Raw genomic sequence first — 16,104 nt, 5'->3', positions numbered from 1 at the left:
TCTATCGCGTTCAACTCTTAAAGGTGAAGCTTAAAGGGGCCCTGCAACACTTTTCGAGCATGCTCAAAAAGCGCTGCCGATCGGTAGTCGAGGCTCCCGAGAACACGCGAGCCAAATATTATAGCGATGCGCACGGCCTGGAATTTACAATAAATTCTCAAAGTCAGCTGAAAATCGCTCCCTCTTCTCTCGACAAATGATGTATTAGTCCGCAAAATATGACGCGATTGTCGGCAGTTCCACCATTGGCTGATGTTATAATCACGATAACACCCTCATTATTACTTTCGTTGTTAATGTTGAGTTCAATAAGTAGATAATATGTATGTTTATATTATGTTATCGCGTTAAAAACACCGAACAAACATTAATATTAGCACTTCCGGTCTCACCGACAGCTCGTCTGCTCGTAGTTGCGTGGTTCCGTTTTCTTCGCCATGCGCAGTGCCGAAAACGTGAATATTTCTGTGCTTTTGACCATCGCCGGTTGCCGTTGAGAGTGGCAGCCGTTCGAGTGTTTGCCTCGTCAGCTGAGAACTGCATCGTCGGCACGTTCTCACGACCGACCGAGGCACGGGCGCAGCGTGTCTCCGATAACAATGCTGGCGTCCGGTAATGGCGGCGCTTCGGGGTCGTCTGCCAGTGCCGTCTTATATCGGAGTATGGGCCGAAACCGATCTCAGCTGTCATTCGTTCCAAAACGAGCGCGCACGTTTGCTTCCATGGTTGGCAGAGCGATGAAAACACTACGGCGTTCGAGGTGCACACCCAACATTACCAAACCGACGCGCAGTTTTCAAGCACGCGCGATACACAGCGCGATCGACTCCGCTCGACGAGAACGACGCAAGCCGACCGGAAGTGGCGGCACAGACCACGTGGTTGCGCCGAGACGCCAGAGAGAAAAAAATGAAAAAAATGCCGCCGGCGCTGACGTCGCCTCCTCGCACCTCCGCCCTCCTTCCCTCCCCTCACGCCGCGCGCATTTCCGCGCGCTCGCTGCGTTGAGTTGAGAGAGAAAGCTGCGGAACGTGATCTCTATAATTTGGTAACACCACTTAGACTTGACGGATTCGAAAAATTTTTGCGGCATATGGCTCGTGAAGAGTCATACGTCAATAATGGGACTATTCCAATATAACTAAGAAAGGTGTTGCAGGGCCCCTTTAAGGGTCCCCCAATTTTTATTTGTGCTGCCAGCGACTTAACGTGCCTGTTTAAAGGACGGGGCTAAAGTCTAGGCGGCCACGGGTTGCTGCCACACGCGGGCGGTCTGAAACGGACTTCGTGCCCCAGCTGTGTAGCTCCAATCCCTGTTAGTGCCCATACACTTAACGGATTCGGAATATTGTTTCCTGCAAGAGGTTCGGGAGGCCCTCCAGAGCGCAGTTATATTCGAAGCGGTGTGACCCTCTAAAGGTCATACAAAGAAAGCTTCGTCTGCCATACTCATGTCACTAGAGTTGCGATTGCAGGATCATGGCGCTTTACTTTACAAGTGTACGAATGAAAAGTAAAAAAACTACACCACTAGTGATTCCTTTGTCTACTTTGGAATGAAACGCCGGTGTGCAGTAGCGAGTTGTCAATTCACTGTCCAGAAGACAAATGAGGAAGGTGCGGCCCATTTTCTCGGCTCAAAAATTTTAATGCATCAGTGCAGTAACTTCACTGCAGAAGTTACTGAATGCAATGAAATCTTCAAATAAAACTTCAACTCATAATGAAACTTGAAATAACATGCAACGAATTAAAGCCTCCCTGCCTCGGTGTCCCATCTGTGCAGTTTTCTGGCGATTGGAGGGAGATTCTCAAGAGCAAACACGGCCCCGTTCTCCTGCACAGAGGTGCTTGGCGCTTCGACTTCGACGACAACGAGTTCACCTTCAGTGCAGCACTATCCGGGTGAGTATCAGTGAACAGAAACAAGGCCACTAGAATTCCCTGCACGCGTAAAGCGGAGACGTAAAGCACTGAACTTCGTAAGCACGACGGAGTGACAGATGAAACGGTTTAATAACGCGTTCAGAGCTAAGGAGATCATAACATACAGAACTAAATTAGGTGTACTTAACAGTGACATGTGGATTCCTGTATGCTTAGCGCCAATAACTTTCTGCCCCTCAGATTAGCATAGCCGATGGGCGGTAAAGCGAGGAAAACGCTTTCGATGACAGAGGAACATGATATTGAGGAATGAAGTTACGAAAATACCGACTGGCTTCGCTAGCGCACAAATGTAATAAGTGGATACATCAAAGTCTTAGGCGTCACCGTTCACAGCAACGTTTATAGAACCTGTTTCAGTTGCCTCCGCCGTACTCTGAAAGCGGCGCGCAACCGACTTCCGGTACAGGTGGCGCTACTGCAGCAACAGGCTCTACGTAGCAGATGGCAAAGCGCGAGTGAAGGCGGCGGACAGCTGCGATTGTCCGCGCAAATATTGAATTGCTTACCAACACAGTGACGAAAATGAGTTATTCGTCCGTTTAGGTAATCGTGTTGAATAGCACAATTGTCAGCAACACTATCTGAGACCGGGTGTGCTTGTGTTCTGCGTTACGCGAATGACAGTAGGCACCGTGAGCACGGCCATCGCTGCTGCTCTCGTCATGTTCATTTCTGCAGAAGTGAGCGTTGCCCACTGGCTAAGTGCAATATTGAAATACCAGAAGAGTTGATTTCACAAACCTTTTTTACCTGGCTACCAGAAGAGCCTGTAAAGGTTCTCGTAGGTATTTGGGAACAAATAAGTAATTGCACAATTTCGTCGAATAGGCTCGCGATCGTTTTCCCTTCGTGCAGTCTCTCCACTGAAAGCCGTCACCTTACCCAATTACAGGCTTGCAATGTGGATTGCTGATTATGTTCCAGCTTAATTGGAATTTTACTGCTTTGAAACGACACCATCTCAACAATTTTTTTGTCCCTTGTCGTGGTATGCTTGACTGCATCGTAAAGCACGTTCTTCGTTATTACCTACAGTTTTTCACCTTCCCCTCAATGAAGTCGCCGCGATGACAGTAGTGAACACTGGCGTAGCCAGGGGTAATGGCGGGGGGGGGGGGGTGGTTAAAACTCCCAAAACTTTTCAGTTTTGCATGTGTATGTTCACGCAAACATACAAACACAGGCACGAATATACATGAGCATTACTGAACCCACCCCATCCTCCCGAAAAAAAAAAAAGACTTTTCGCTGTGCTCCTGGGGGTTAAAGATGTCCGGCTGCTGACCCGAAAGATGCTGGTTCGATCCTGGTCGCTGCCTTCGCATTTCGATAGAGGCGACATGCTAGATGCCCGTTAAGCAACCCTATCTTGTCGAATTAAATTATTCGCAGCCTTCCACTACGGCGTCTCAATAGCCTGAGTAGCACTGGGGCGTTAAATCCCATAAACCAATGAATAAACATTTCCCGCAATTATTACTCACATTTACCTTGGCTGCAAGACAGTAGCGTAGTCAGGGGGTGTGTTCGGTATTTATACGCGCCCCCTCCCTCCGGGAAATAAACTTCTGGCCAAGTCCCTGCTATCAATAGATCAGCCTTCCCGAACTCGGCACTTTGGGATTAGCTGAAAGCTATCATTAAAACGTTCAATTGATGAAAGTGATAAGTGATACATTTATAGATTACAATGGCGTATGTAAAAAAATGCGCAGAAATCAGACGTTTAATTGAAATGTTTGCGGGGTTACTTCGGTATTTGCAATGATTACACACCAGCCTCTGAACATTTTCAGGAAAAACAAGCCGTTTCCTAGCTTTCATGACTTGCTCATATAATCATACTCGAGAAAACCGGCGGGAAAGACACATACACAGAGGAAGGAAGGCACAACACCACGCTGGGCCCGCTGGACTGACAAACAATTGAAAACCTCACTGGCCTCAAACAATCAAAACAGCCAACACATGCACAACGCTCTCAGCAAAGTACTACAAAAAAAAGATGAAACTCAAATTTGCACTAACCTAATGCTTGCGTCTGTTTTCGCGGGTTTTCTCAAGTTCAGTATGAAGAACTATCCCAGCAAGCAGAACTTATCTTACAATTTGTCTGGCAGCCTTTTTTCCAGCCGTCTGATCATGCAGAACCCAAGAGTGCCGCGGTCATTTGTTCGCCCTATTGCCGCTGTGCAGCCTGGCACAAAACATGTCGGCATTGTGGACGCGGACGCCTAACATGTGTAATCTCTTTTGCTGCCTATTACACAATTCGGACTCTCTTTTCGTCAATACAACGCAGTGACGGATCTGATCCGTCGCTACGCCGATACGGTAGCAGCCGTAGCAGTGGCCGTACCTCCACACTTTGCTGAAGCCTGACGCGACTACAGCGCCACTCGCCGCCTCCGCTTGCGGCTAAGCCGCGCGACAGAGCCGAGTTTTCAAACTGAAGTAGTTGTAGAAACGATGGTTCACAGGGACTTGAATGGGCTGGTGAATAAAGGCGTATACGTGCACGTTCATTTATGCACGGTTTAACGCAGCCGGATGCGAATTTCGTTATAAATTCATTTTCTCAGTGACATGGAAATACGTGTCATGCTTTCGGCCCCGTCATTTCGTCTTTGAAAATATTTGCTCCTTTAAAAGAGAATGACCAGTCTACATATGTGCTGCCAAGCTGTTTGTGAGGCGCGGCTGTGTTCAATTCTTTGTGGCGCAATCAACGCCAACTCGTGCCTTTTCTTTATTTCCCCGACTATTGATCTCCATATACCGCAAAAAAAAAAATCCTATTTGAAGACATTCATTTGATGACATGCTCCGAAGACAAAGTTTACATCGTCACCACACTAGTATTGAGGGCTTTCTTGCGGGCACATAAGTCTCAACGATTATGTCTTTTGCACCAGTACTAAGCACCCGTTAGTTGTCACTAACCCATCCAGTGCGTGATCGTGAAGGCAGCGTTAATATATTATAGTCCTGCAGCCGAGCATCGGCTCTTTGTTAGAGCAAGCGCAATTCCTCTTTTAACGCACCGCTATGCTATGAATAAACCTGTTTAAAGTAACGAAACGAGGGAACAAGTGGAGAAGGGCGAAGCTGTCCAAAAGGAAGCAAGAGACGTCGAGTGCCCGTTAAAGTGCATGCAGTGTCCTAGAAATTTTTAAAGAGCTGACGTAGTTTTCGAAAAATATGCAGAACGACGCGTTTCTTGCAGCACCCAGATCTTAGAGTTATTCGCAACGTAACATTAGCGTATGAGCTGCGATAAGGACAGCGCGCGACCACGTGGTAAAAAGTACACACCGTGCGGTTTACATCCCAGCGCCCTTGCCTGGCCAGCCCGAAAAACTGCGGGAGTTCAGGGCCCATAAAATGTTCGTTGTGTTTTTACTTCGAGTTGCTGCCTATTCGTTTGGTGGCCGCCTGAGCGAGACGATGAATTTTGTGAGCTGCAGCAATAGACTGGCGTCGTAATTTGGGCCAACAGAAAGAGTACGACAATAAACAAAGATTTCGTTGAAAGCAAGAAAATGCCAGATGAGCATGATCGGCATCAATAAGAACTTTGAGGACAGAAAAATGACCTTGGCAACGGACGTGAATATCACGCACAGTTTCATCCAGCGCAATGAGCGGTAAAGGAGAAGCAAAGAACTCAAACCAATTCACAAAACTTGTTCTTCAAAAGTACGTGTTTCCATTGGTCACCTGTGCCTTCACTGATGATATGTCCCTCATCGTGATTGGCTGGAATATTCACTTTTAACTTGATACGTTTTTTTGTGAATACGGGTTCTTCATAAAAACGATTCGTTTTTGTACTCTGAAATGGTGACCAGTTTTGCTTTACTTGTCGCCGGTCGTGCTTTGTAGTACTTGAAAATAACAAAACTTCCTTGATATGTTTAGGGAAAGCGTAGAAAAGCGTAGGCTTATCGCACTACTGTCTCATTTCCACAGACTTTCCACAGACATTTCCACAGATTTCAGTGATTCATCGTTCTTACAGTCACAGATTAAACCAGCTCATCGCATTTTTCCACGCCTGGATCATGCATACAAAATACAACCCATGTTTGCGCGTACTAACTTCCTTCGTGACTCACCACTGTTTCTTGCAATTTATCATTGGAATAAACTATCAAGCGATGTTGTAAGTGTGTGCGATCACGACACATTTGTTAGCAAATTAAAGGAGATGTGGAATATCGAAGAGTAAAATTTTGTAGCTATCTTTTGTTTAGTTTAGTTCCAATATTACCTGTATTATTGCATACCTTGTTTCATGCCTTACCGAGTGCTACATTGTATTACCATGTTTTGTTCGTGTGTAGACTTCTTGTGATTTTTGGATTTTCCTTTTTTTCATGTTCTGTGTAAATATTTCTTTTGTAAACATAACCCTACAGCATTGTAACTACACCCCCCCCCCCCTATGTAATGCCCCCATGGGCCTTGGGGTATATGAATAAAAAAAAAAAGAACATTTACACAGCTCGTGATAGGCGGCATTCCTCAAGAGGGCAAACTATTCTTTTTATCGAGACCTCGGCATTGCTATGGCTTATTTAGGCGAGGTAATCTATGAAGCGCTAGCCGTCGTCCGGACGAGAATAGGTTTCTGGGAACACCCATATCGATTGCGAGTAACGGGTCCAATGGAGGATGAAACAAACAAAACCACAAGTTCGCGCTCACTACATAACTCGCGCTTACCGTTCAATTGATTCCACGTCGCAGCTCAACTATGGGCCCGTTTTACCCGAACATGCTATTCCAGGAAGTGTGCTAACGTGATTTGCACGGCTTTTTGCGCCAAGATAACGACGTTGATGGTGGCCCTTTTTGTTTTGCTAATTATAAAGCCTACCATTTCTGATTGTCCTCTTAACTATTATGTCTGACCCTTGCTAGGGCTTAACTGCCTGGTTTAGTGAACTTTCCTATGTATGCAGTGGATGTCACCATATGCGGAAGGCCAGCCAAACTGCAATGAAACGATGTGATACAAGCGCAAACTTGCGCAGCTGCACCGCTCAAAATCCAAGTGTCTTTTCACACAAGGGAAGGTAAAATAATAAAAACAAGTGCGCTTTCTGCGGTTGATGGAGTAAAGGCAGAATTGGAATTCCGCACTTACATCACTTCATTAGCGCGGAAATTCGCTGCTTCTGGGCCCAGCAGAACAACATTCGGCTACAGTCAATTATTAACGATCTAAGATAAACGAAAGCTGCCATCATAATAAAGAAATTAACCTATGTAGCTATCCCAAAATGCGTTTTCCATGCTTACAGGGTGGTTATGAAACAATATTGCACTACGTGACGTGAGTAGCGTCTCACTTACCATCAACCCTTTATCGTATGCGGGGGCCAGCTGGCACATCTAACAACACTTTCTCAAGGACAAGTTTAGAACCCCGAGCCGCGTCTTAAGCTTGCAAGAGGCGCAGCGCTCCTCGAACGGCACCGTTTCCTATTCTTAGTAGTCTCAAGGGAAGAATGCAAGAACACTTCCCTCATCACCACGCTACAGTGCAGTGCTAACGGTGCCACCAGCGGTACCATTGGCTTTCTGTATCCCGTGTGTTTTTGCGGTCCCTTTTCCTTATGATGAATCACCAGCTGACCCACGCTCTTCTAAGTTATCACATTGCTGTAGAGCAGTGTGCTCAAGATGAACATACAAAGGCGATGGATGGGAAAACTTTATTGCGGTCCATTAGGTCGCGCTAGGTTCCTAGCCCGAAGCAGTCCGCTTCATAGAGTTTCATACTATAATACCTAGAGGGGGATCTGGCGCTAGTGTCAATGCGGGCTCCTTGAACGACGCTTCAACCACCATGGGAATGATGGGAACTTCGGATCTGCTTCGGATGGCTTAGGTTCTTGGGATTCGCGGCGCTTGTATGGCGAGTTTAAAACAAAGTGATATATGAAGTTAATTGTAATTAAAACTTGCTTCATTCTTTTGTACGTAGGCCTAAAACTTATTGCAAAAAGTTTGCGTGACCGTGAGACAGAAGTGAAACCTGGACATATTCAACCACCAGGTTACGCATTGCTCTGCATTTATGTTCTAGATCTGGCATCATAAAAAAAGGATCTTTTTTTACAACACCTAAAAAAACACGCTTGTTTTTCCTTCGAAAGGAAGTATTATCTATTTAAGCAAATAGCAGTAGTGTATTGAGTGAGAAACACTCAACAAATGATGTACTGCGATTCCAAGTGTGTCTGTCCAAGTGGTCTACCCCCAACGCATCTCTCGCTCTGTTGTGAAGTCAAGTCAGAGGAGCGTGACGGTGCGTCTACTTAGCTTCGCCGTCGTTTTGCAGCCTATCTGAACGAGTCTTGGCAAGACGCGCTTATAAAAAAAACGTGAACTCTACGCAATATTCTGCACTGGCATGGGACGCTACATCTGTGCGCAGCGGTGAGCGCACGACATTTTGCTAAATCTGTCAAATACATGCTGTAAAGCTGCAACGTCGCAGCAAACCAAGAGATATAGCGGTCTTCATCCTCTTTGAACAACAGAGGCACTGCTCGAGTGCTTTGCAACGCACCCCACTACCCACGCATCGCGAAGAACGCAACTGAAACTGTTGAAAAAAATGATCCCTCCGTCATAGAAATCGGCATAGTACGAAAGTGAAACGTGTTGTCACAGTATTAGTTTATTGTTTATAGTGCATTGCTATATGACAGCTCGTACAATGCCTACTGTTTGGCAAATACAGCACCGCTTGATGTGGACGCATCTCACTCACGTTGACGCCTGTGGCACATCTCCGTACCGAAGGCTAACGCCCATGATCACGATTTAACCCTTGCGGTAGCTGAAGTTATTAACATATACGTGGACCAGGCCCGTAGCCAGGAACTTTTTTCGGGGGGCACTTGCTGAAAACCTTGACTACTTGAGAAGCATACCTCTTTTCGTTATTTATTTTTAAACGCATACTTCATCAAAATTGCGGGGGGAGGGGGGGGGGCTAGGACCCTCCCTAGGACCCCCCCCCTGGCTACGGGCCTGACCTGGACACCGCATATGACCTGGACACCGCCTGACCTGGACACCGCATGCCATCAACAATCACGTAATAAATACTGATTCTCGACATGCACTCCTTCAAAGCGTCGTGAAACGCGAAGGGAAATGCTACGCGCGTCGTGTCTTCACTCTAGCCTGGCCGTTACTTCTCACAGGGCGAGCGGAGAACGTGGTGCGACAGCCAGGCAAGCGTCGAAGAGCTATTTTTCGATATGGATGGATGCTATGAGCGAGGCTTCGGCTAAAGCTGCCACCTCACGGTGTGTTAAAGCCAAGGAGGTTTAAAAAAATCTTCTGGAGTGGAGGTCCCCTATGCGCGCCCACGCGCGCGGGTAAAGCCTGGGAAACCGGTTGGCAACCATCTTGCTCCAGGCAAGAAGCAGCGCAGCTTGAGCACGGGCAGCGTAATTGTTAGCTTCCGCGGGGACATTTCAGCATGAGAGCTGGATAGTTAGTGTCACTTATTTGGCTGATTTTTTTTTGTCCTGCAAGATTGAAGAAGGCAGTTTTTTACGCCATAATACATGGGCTGAAGCGTGCCTGATAACACGTAGAATTCATTTCCAGCATTCCCGAAATGGTGGAGTTAATAAGTGGTACATAAAACTATATTCATCCCTGGCTTTTATGAAATTTCAAAAGAAAAAAGAAGCATAGACAATGTGGCTTATGCATGAATAGATAAAGTAACAAATTCAAAATGCATCATAATGCTGACAGTCACGAAACAACCGTATGAAACACGCGCCCTTAAAAACTAAACACAGCAAAAGAAGAGATACGAAAGCAGATTAATTGACTAGCTTGATGCAGCTCTTGTTTACGCTCGTGTACAAATTTTTAAAATCAACAGTCCTTGTCAGTGGCGTTCTTACTCCGCTCTGGGAGTTTTAAATGTGAAGCATTTCTTAGCGAACCTTTGGCACATTCAGCGTTTCTATCTACGAATCTATCTACCTAGCCGCCTACGCCTGGGTGCTCTCATGATCGCCTCCTTAACTTGGGGTAGACCAAAATCGGTATGGGAGGGTAAGAGGATTTGACGAATATGACTGTCGGACCATGGCATGAAAAGCGGGAAAATCCTGTTGCGTACGTCGTCAAACCCTTTCCTCCAGACACGTGTGGCACATAGACGTTTACCACTGGCGCGGTGTATGGTTATGCGTCACAGGTGATTGACAATTTATATCTACCCAGGAACGGCGAAAACAGACATTAGTAACTTAAATGCGAGAGCGTTAAGAAAAACCGACATCGGCAGCGTTGACACGACGAATGGAATGAATAAATATTAGGATCACAGCAGGAATCGAACCCGAACATTCTGCGTGGCAATCAAGTTTTCTACCACAGAGGCACGTCAGGTATATAGACTGGTTTGGAAAAACAGCCTATGCAGGCGTAATGTTGGTGCTACGTCAAGTGTGGTTATGGTGCTGGCTATCTAATTTTGCAAGAAAGCAGTGCACATTACGTGTGTACTTCTACGATACCCGCGTCATATCAGATTAACGTCTGTGGTTCGAGTATTGGCTCCGCTTTTATAACAGTGTAATAATTATTACACTTGTATTGCTATGTTTCAGCAAGCTATATTGAAGCATTGCTCGAGCCCAGAGGAATACATTAACGAAAGTTACGTATGCAATCCGCATGGCTGCACCATAATGTGCACTTAGTTTCGGTAATCCTGGCGTATGTACTCTAACGTCAGGGCTGGCGTCACACTACACCATAAAGTTAGCCTTTAAACGCCAGTGTTGTCGACGTGCCTGGTAAGCCCACGATGTGCACACAGCTACTGCACTGACAAACACACGTCGATCCATCTCGTAACGCTGGGCTCAAAGCCATAAAATACAGCATAGAAGTACTCACTGACTGCTTCGCATGAAACAGATTCCCACAACGCGTGGGATCTGCCGAATTTTTTTTTCGGTTGATTTCTTTTGAAATGTGGTGAAGCCTGATTTTAGAGCGAAAGCTGTTATCAGATCACAACGGCAGTGGGGTAGTTGTTCGCTGCCGCCGCCGGTGTCCGTAACTATACTATCGAGCGAAATAGGAAAACATAATAAATAAAAATAAACAGGCTCAGATGGGATTTGAACCCGGGTCCTCAGCGTGGCAGTCGAGTATTCGACCACAGAGCCACGCTAGTGACTGGAACTCCTTTGCAAAAACATCCTTACAGGCATCATGACGGCCAAGGAATCGCGTTAAATGTGTATTATAGCGTGTCAGAAGAGTAAAATAACGACCAGGCGTCACACAATTCTAATTGCGCAGCGAGTGACCAGATTGTTCATTGCTTCAAATTCATTACAAAAGGCGCAGCTATAATTCTTCATCATCATCAGCCACAGGCAGCATTAACAAAGTTCACATAATGCCTTACAGATGTGTAGGGGGTACCTCGCTTATACGCAGAAAGACGAATGATGGCATAGGGATTGCTTCCCTACTTGACAAAAATTATGATTTGCGGCATAGTGGGTAGCTTTCAAGTGTATTAGTTTCCCCAAGAGAGTCTAGAACGGGCTCTAGAAAGGCCGCTCTTCCAGCTTTCGCGGTTACTGTGCTGCGCGCTCCACACAGGTCGGGCGTTTTTTGTGTACAGCTTGTCATTATTCGACAAACTGTAAATGTGGTTATCGAGTGAATCGCAGTCCAAAAAAATGATACATCCACAACTGTCGCTTGTCACCAAGTAGTAGTAAAAACATTTATTGCCTATGTAACGTTTCTGGGCAAGTGGGTGGGGTCCTCAGTCCAGGCCTCCACTGGCCTTTGCGGCTCGCTGGGCTTGGTCGAGCAGAGCCAGCTGGCTCTCCCGATCCTTGCTAGCAAGCCAGCTCTCCCACTGCCTTGATCGAGATTGTGTCCCCAAAAGGGGGCTTGTCACCAAAAGAGTGGAGAAATTCGCCATCTGTGGAACTTCCGCGCGGGCTCAAGCGACGACCCACACGTTTTCTGCCTGGAGCAATATGGCGGTCGTCGGCTTCAGCCAGCGTTTATAGAACCAGGTCAGTTGCAAAACTGAGCGATGTTGCGCGGCGCCGCCGCCATCAGCGACAGATGTGGCGCTGCTGTCGCAACAAGATTCACTCACTCCACTCTTTAGCCGGCGTTGCGGTGCGTCAGTATCCGAGAAGTCTGCTTTCTGCGTGAACAGTTTTACGCTTTCTATTGTGCTTCGGATGTGCTGCGTGTCTTTACCATGCCGACATGTTTTGTTCCCGGCTGTACGAGTGGTTACATGAATTCTGTGAGAAAATTGTAGCGCAAAACAACGCAAGGACCGACAAAAAACACGAGACGTGTTCTTTCTCGTTGCAGTTGGAAGTTGGCGCCAGTCCCGTGTTCTTTGCTGGTCCTCGAATTGTTTTGCGCTACAATTTTCCCCCAGATGTCATGGACCAATTAACCTAAGAAAACGTTTTGCTAGGTTACAGGAAATCCGAGACACCGCCACATTTCTTTTGCGCCTAGGGTTACCAACTCTTCAATGAAGGGAGTCGGGACGGGGGGGGGGATTATTTCCTTATTGTTTGGGCCTCTTCAGCTGGCTACGTGCTGCTCGCAACACTTCCTCTCGCTGGAGAATGCACCCGTAAAAGTTGTCGCGCTTCGCACAGAAGTTCAGCCAAAGTGACTAAAGTCCTTCGCAGCCACCGCTAGCCACCGACGTTGCTTCGTGCGTTCTATTCGTGAGAACTTCGTGTTCTGGAGCGTGACCCGCGTTGGCGGGCGTGCGCTGTATAACCTAAAATTTTCTAACTGGACGGTCCGGAATAAATCCGGGACATATATATACCCCGAAAGGGACGGCTCGGGACGCTGTATGAAAAGTCGGGACAGTCCCGCGAGATCTGTGACGGTTGGTAACCTATTTGTTCCCCGCGTCTGACCAGCGAGCGGCGTGGGATCGCACCATTCCTCGCGAGGACAAGAAACTCTCCGTCACATAACGTGTATATGTGATATGCACTTTCATGAGGAAGACATCCTGATGACTTTCACTCACATGGTCAACGATAAGAATTAAGGTTGAAATGGCCAGCGGAAAGGAGCCTCGTCGAAGGATCCGTCCCAAAGATATTCCCGAACTAGCCTTGATTTGAGTGATTCTAAAAATTGTGCTGTAAATAATTTTTTACACTTAATTAGAGATGTTTTGATAAGGTTTAATGCTTGTGATTGTAAAGAAATTGTGCCGTTTGTGTGCATCACACTATACATGCAATATCTGAAAACTTGTTTCACTGCACTGCGTGCGTAAAATAAATACAATTTTTCTTTCTGTAGCAGGACTGAAACTGTGGTGTGCAGTACACACATGGCGATTTTACCGCTCAATAATTGCAAGTAACGATGGCTGCGATACAGAGTGACACCGCCTGACTTAAGTGAGAGTGAAGAATTATCGGAAAGAAAACAGCGCAAGAAAGACGGAGCACCAGAAAAAGGAAGATACAAACAACAGCGCTGACTTACGACAGAGATTTATTCGTTAACAACACGCAATACTCGCACAGTCCAAAACGAAAAGAATTAATAATAATATCTGGGGTTTAACGTCCCAAAACCACGATATGATTATGAGAGACGCCGTAGTGGAGGGCTCCGGAATTTTCGACCACCTGGGGTTCTTTAACGTGCACCTAAATCTAAGTACACGGGCCTCAAACATTTTCGCCTCCATCGAAAATGCAGCCGCCGCGGCCGGGATTAAACGAAAAGAAAGAAGTACCAACATACCAAGCATTCCTTTTAGCTAAAGAATTACGCTACAGGAATGCGCCATATAGTTAATTTCTTATAGGGTAATGGACAGACATTTATGTTATGCCATCAAGCGTCAGTTGCAATCTAAAAAGTCATAGCTTTAATGACTTTGTTTTACCGCTGCTAAATAATACTCATTTTTACGTTGTAGCGCGGCAGCACAACGAAAAATCTCGATAATATACAGTCGGCGATGTAAACAACGGAGCCTTTCCGAACGGCTGCCCCGGCGTCTTGCCACGCAGACTACGCGCTTTCGTCTGCTAGCGGAAGCTTGTTGCGCCGCCAGCGCCACCAAACCGGAAGCTGGCCCGGCGCCGCGCGACGGGTTGGCTGACGCGGGGAGTTTTGCAACTTACCTGGTTCTATAAACGTTGGCTTCAGCGGCGGCGCGCCGCCTCCACTCCAGAAGTATTTTTCAACCTCCTTGTTTAAAGCGTCGAAGCAATTAAACTTGTATTGGAAACGCGCCGAATGGGACGGCGCGTTGTTTTTTTTCGAGCCTGGTGGCACAGATGTTACCGCCCCATTATAAAGGGTACGCTCATACCCTCCATCCATGAATCCAAGAGCACTGTGAGAGGAAAGTGCGAAAGATAAAAGGCGCGTTCATGGAGCCTCCGTATTGTGTGTGGAGGTAGCTCAGTGGGCTAAACGTCCGCCCGCCATCGTCGCGGACCGATAGGTCATGGGTTCGACTCCCGTCAATGGATCTTTATCTACTAGTTTTTTTCTTTGCCATCTGATGGCTTTCATTAGTAACAGCTTGATGAGGGCTAATTCGTTCATAATTTAAAGCCACGAAAGTTACAGCGCCAGCGAAAGAGGTACAAATGAGAAACGAAGACCACAGCGCAGGTCCTGTGGTGTTCGTTTCTCTTTTGTCCCTGTTTCTTTGGCGCTGTAACTTTCGTGGCTCTAAAAAGATGGCGTTCATTTTGCTGACGTATTTCCGTGACGGAAATACGTCATGAAAGTCTTGGTGGACCCCGGCATAAAACACTTTCATGTTAAAAGATCCGCAGGCAGTTCGCCGGCTAGCGCTATCCAATCCGAAGCCTGTACTTCCCATCATTCCAATGGCGGTTGAGCGATCGCAGCTCCACTTTCCTCTCTAGGTTATTGTATAAAGCTCTATGAGTCCGCTTCCACGTTTTGACTGAAAGGCCTAGCTTTTCGACCGCTTCGCTGGCCCGTTGGACAGCCAGCAGTTGTTCCTCAAATATGAGGCTGCGCAGAGTTGCATCCCACTGCTCTTTAGTATTGTCGTTCCCGCTGCGGTTTCATAAAAAAAGGGGGGGGGGGAAAGTCAGAGTTTCGCTGCAAGGGCGAAGCAATGACTGCGATAGGAAGAAATTGGAATATCACACGTCGATTTGTAGCCACGGTGCAAAAAAATACTTTAGGTCAGCGAACGACGCGGAGAGAGCGCTTGTTGCGGAGTAGCGGATTATGTTCTTGTTTTCCGCGTGCCGATAGATGGCGCGCCGGACTGACGACCGTGGCGGGCTGCTGGCGAATTCCGTAAAGCACCTCCAGCACGTGGGCGACGGTTTGCAAATATGAAAAACCGAGTTATCGCGCGATATTGACCACGCGACAGGTCGCGCGAAGGGCCCGTTTTGTCGCTCGTCGCTGTGTTAGTGCATTTCCGCGCATATTGGGTTTGGCCTTCACTGTCTACGTGCTACGTTAGCCGTGTAATGCACGCACATTTAAAGACGATAGTCTTTCGTGGGATATTTGAACGCAGAAATGTTGGTCTCTCTATCTTTCTGTCTGTCTGTCTGTCTCTCACACGATTCAGCCACCCGGCCAATGTTTAAAGGGACCGACAACCAACTTTTGTGGTACCCGTTTTCTTGAGTGCAATGGGAAGCTTACCGGTCAGAGCTTCTAATCACGGAGTGGTAACGCGGAGAACGCCGTAAAACATTTGTAATCAGAGTTTTTCGATCTGCAGCGATTATGCAGTCTTAATATCACATGCTGCAAACAGTGAGAGGTGAGCGCGATAGCGATTATACGCCAGCAGTGGTGACAAGTTATGCCCTAAGTATGAAAAGGCAATGTTACGTTTGCAAAGCCTGCGGTGCCGCGACTACTGCTTTCTAGCCTATTAAATTATTTTACAATAGTTATAGCGTTTTTCTGGGGCTTCTTATAGAAGTACTATGGCCGTACACAGGTCGCTTTATCACATTTTAGTCAAGCCAAGCCAAGCTAAGCCTTCGAAAACGAAACAAGTGGTAGGATACACCAACATTGCTGTTCATGAAGTCCGTGCAATCC

At 46.9% G+C, this 16,104-nt stretch overlaps 1 protein-coding gene across 1 annotated transcript in view; it reads left to right on the top strand.

Moving 5' to 3' along the window:
• LOC119389414 (papilin) overlaps nt 1-16,104 on the top strand; it is a gene marked incomplete in the record, with an annotated part of 1,122,639 nt that overhangs the window by 144,709 nt on the left and 961,826 nt on the right. The window contains 1 exon segment of the mRNA XM_049412048.1: nt 1,787-1,905. Coding sequence (XP_049268005.1) covers nt 1,787-1,905 — 119 coding nt within the window.

This window comes from Rhipicephalus sanguineus, chromosome 1 (genome assembly GCF_013339695.2).
Source record: "Rhipicephalus sanguineus isolate Rsan-2018 chromosome 1, BIME_Rsan_1.4, whole genome shotgun sequence".
NCBI lineage: Eukaryota > Metazoa > Arthropoda > Arachnida > Ixodida > Ixodidae > Rhipicephalus > Rhipicephalus sanguineus.
The sequence above is the reverse complement of the archived record's forward strand: the minus strand, read 5'-3'. Positions and strand labels throughout refer to the sequence as shown.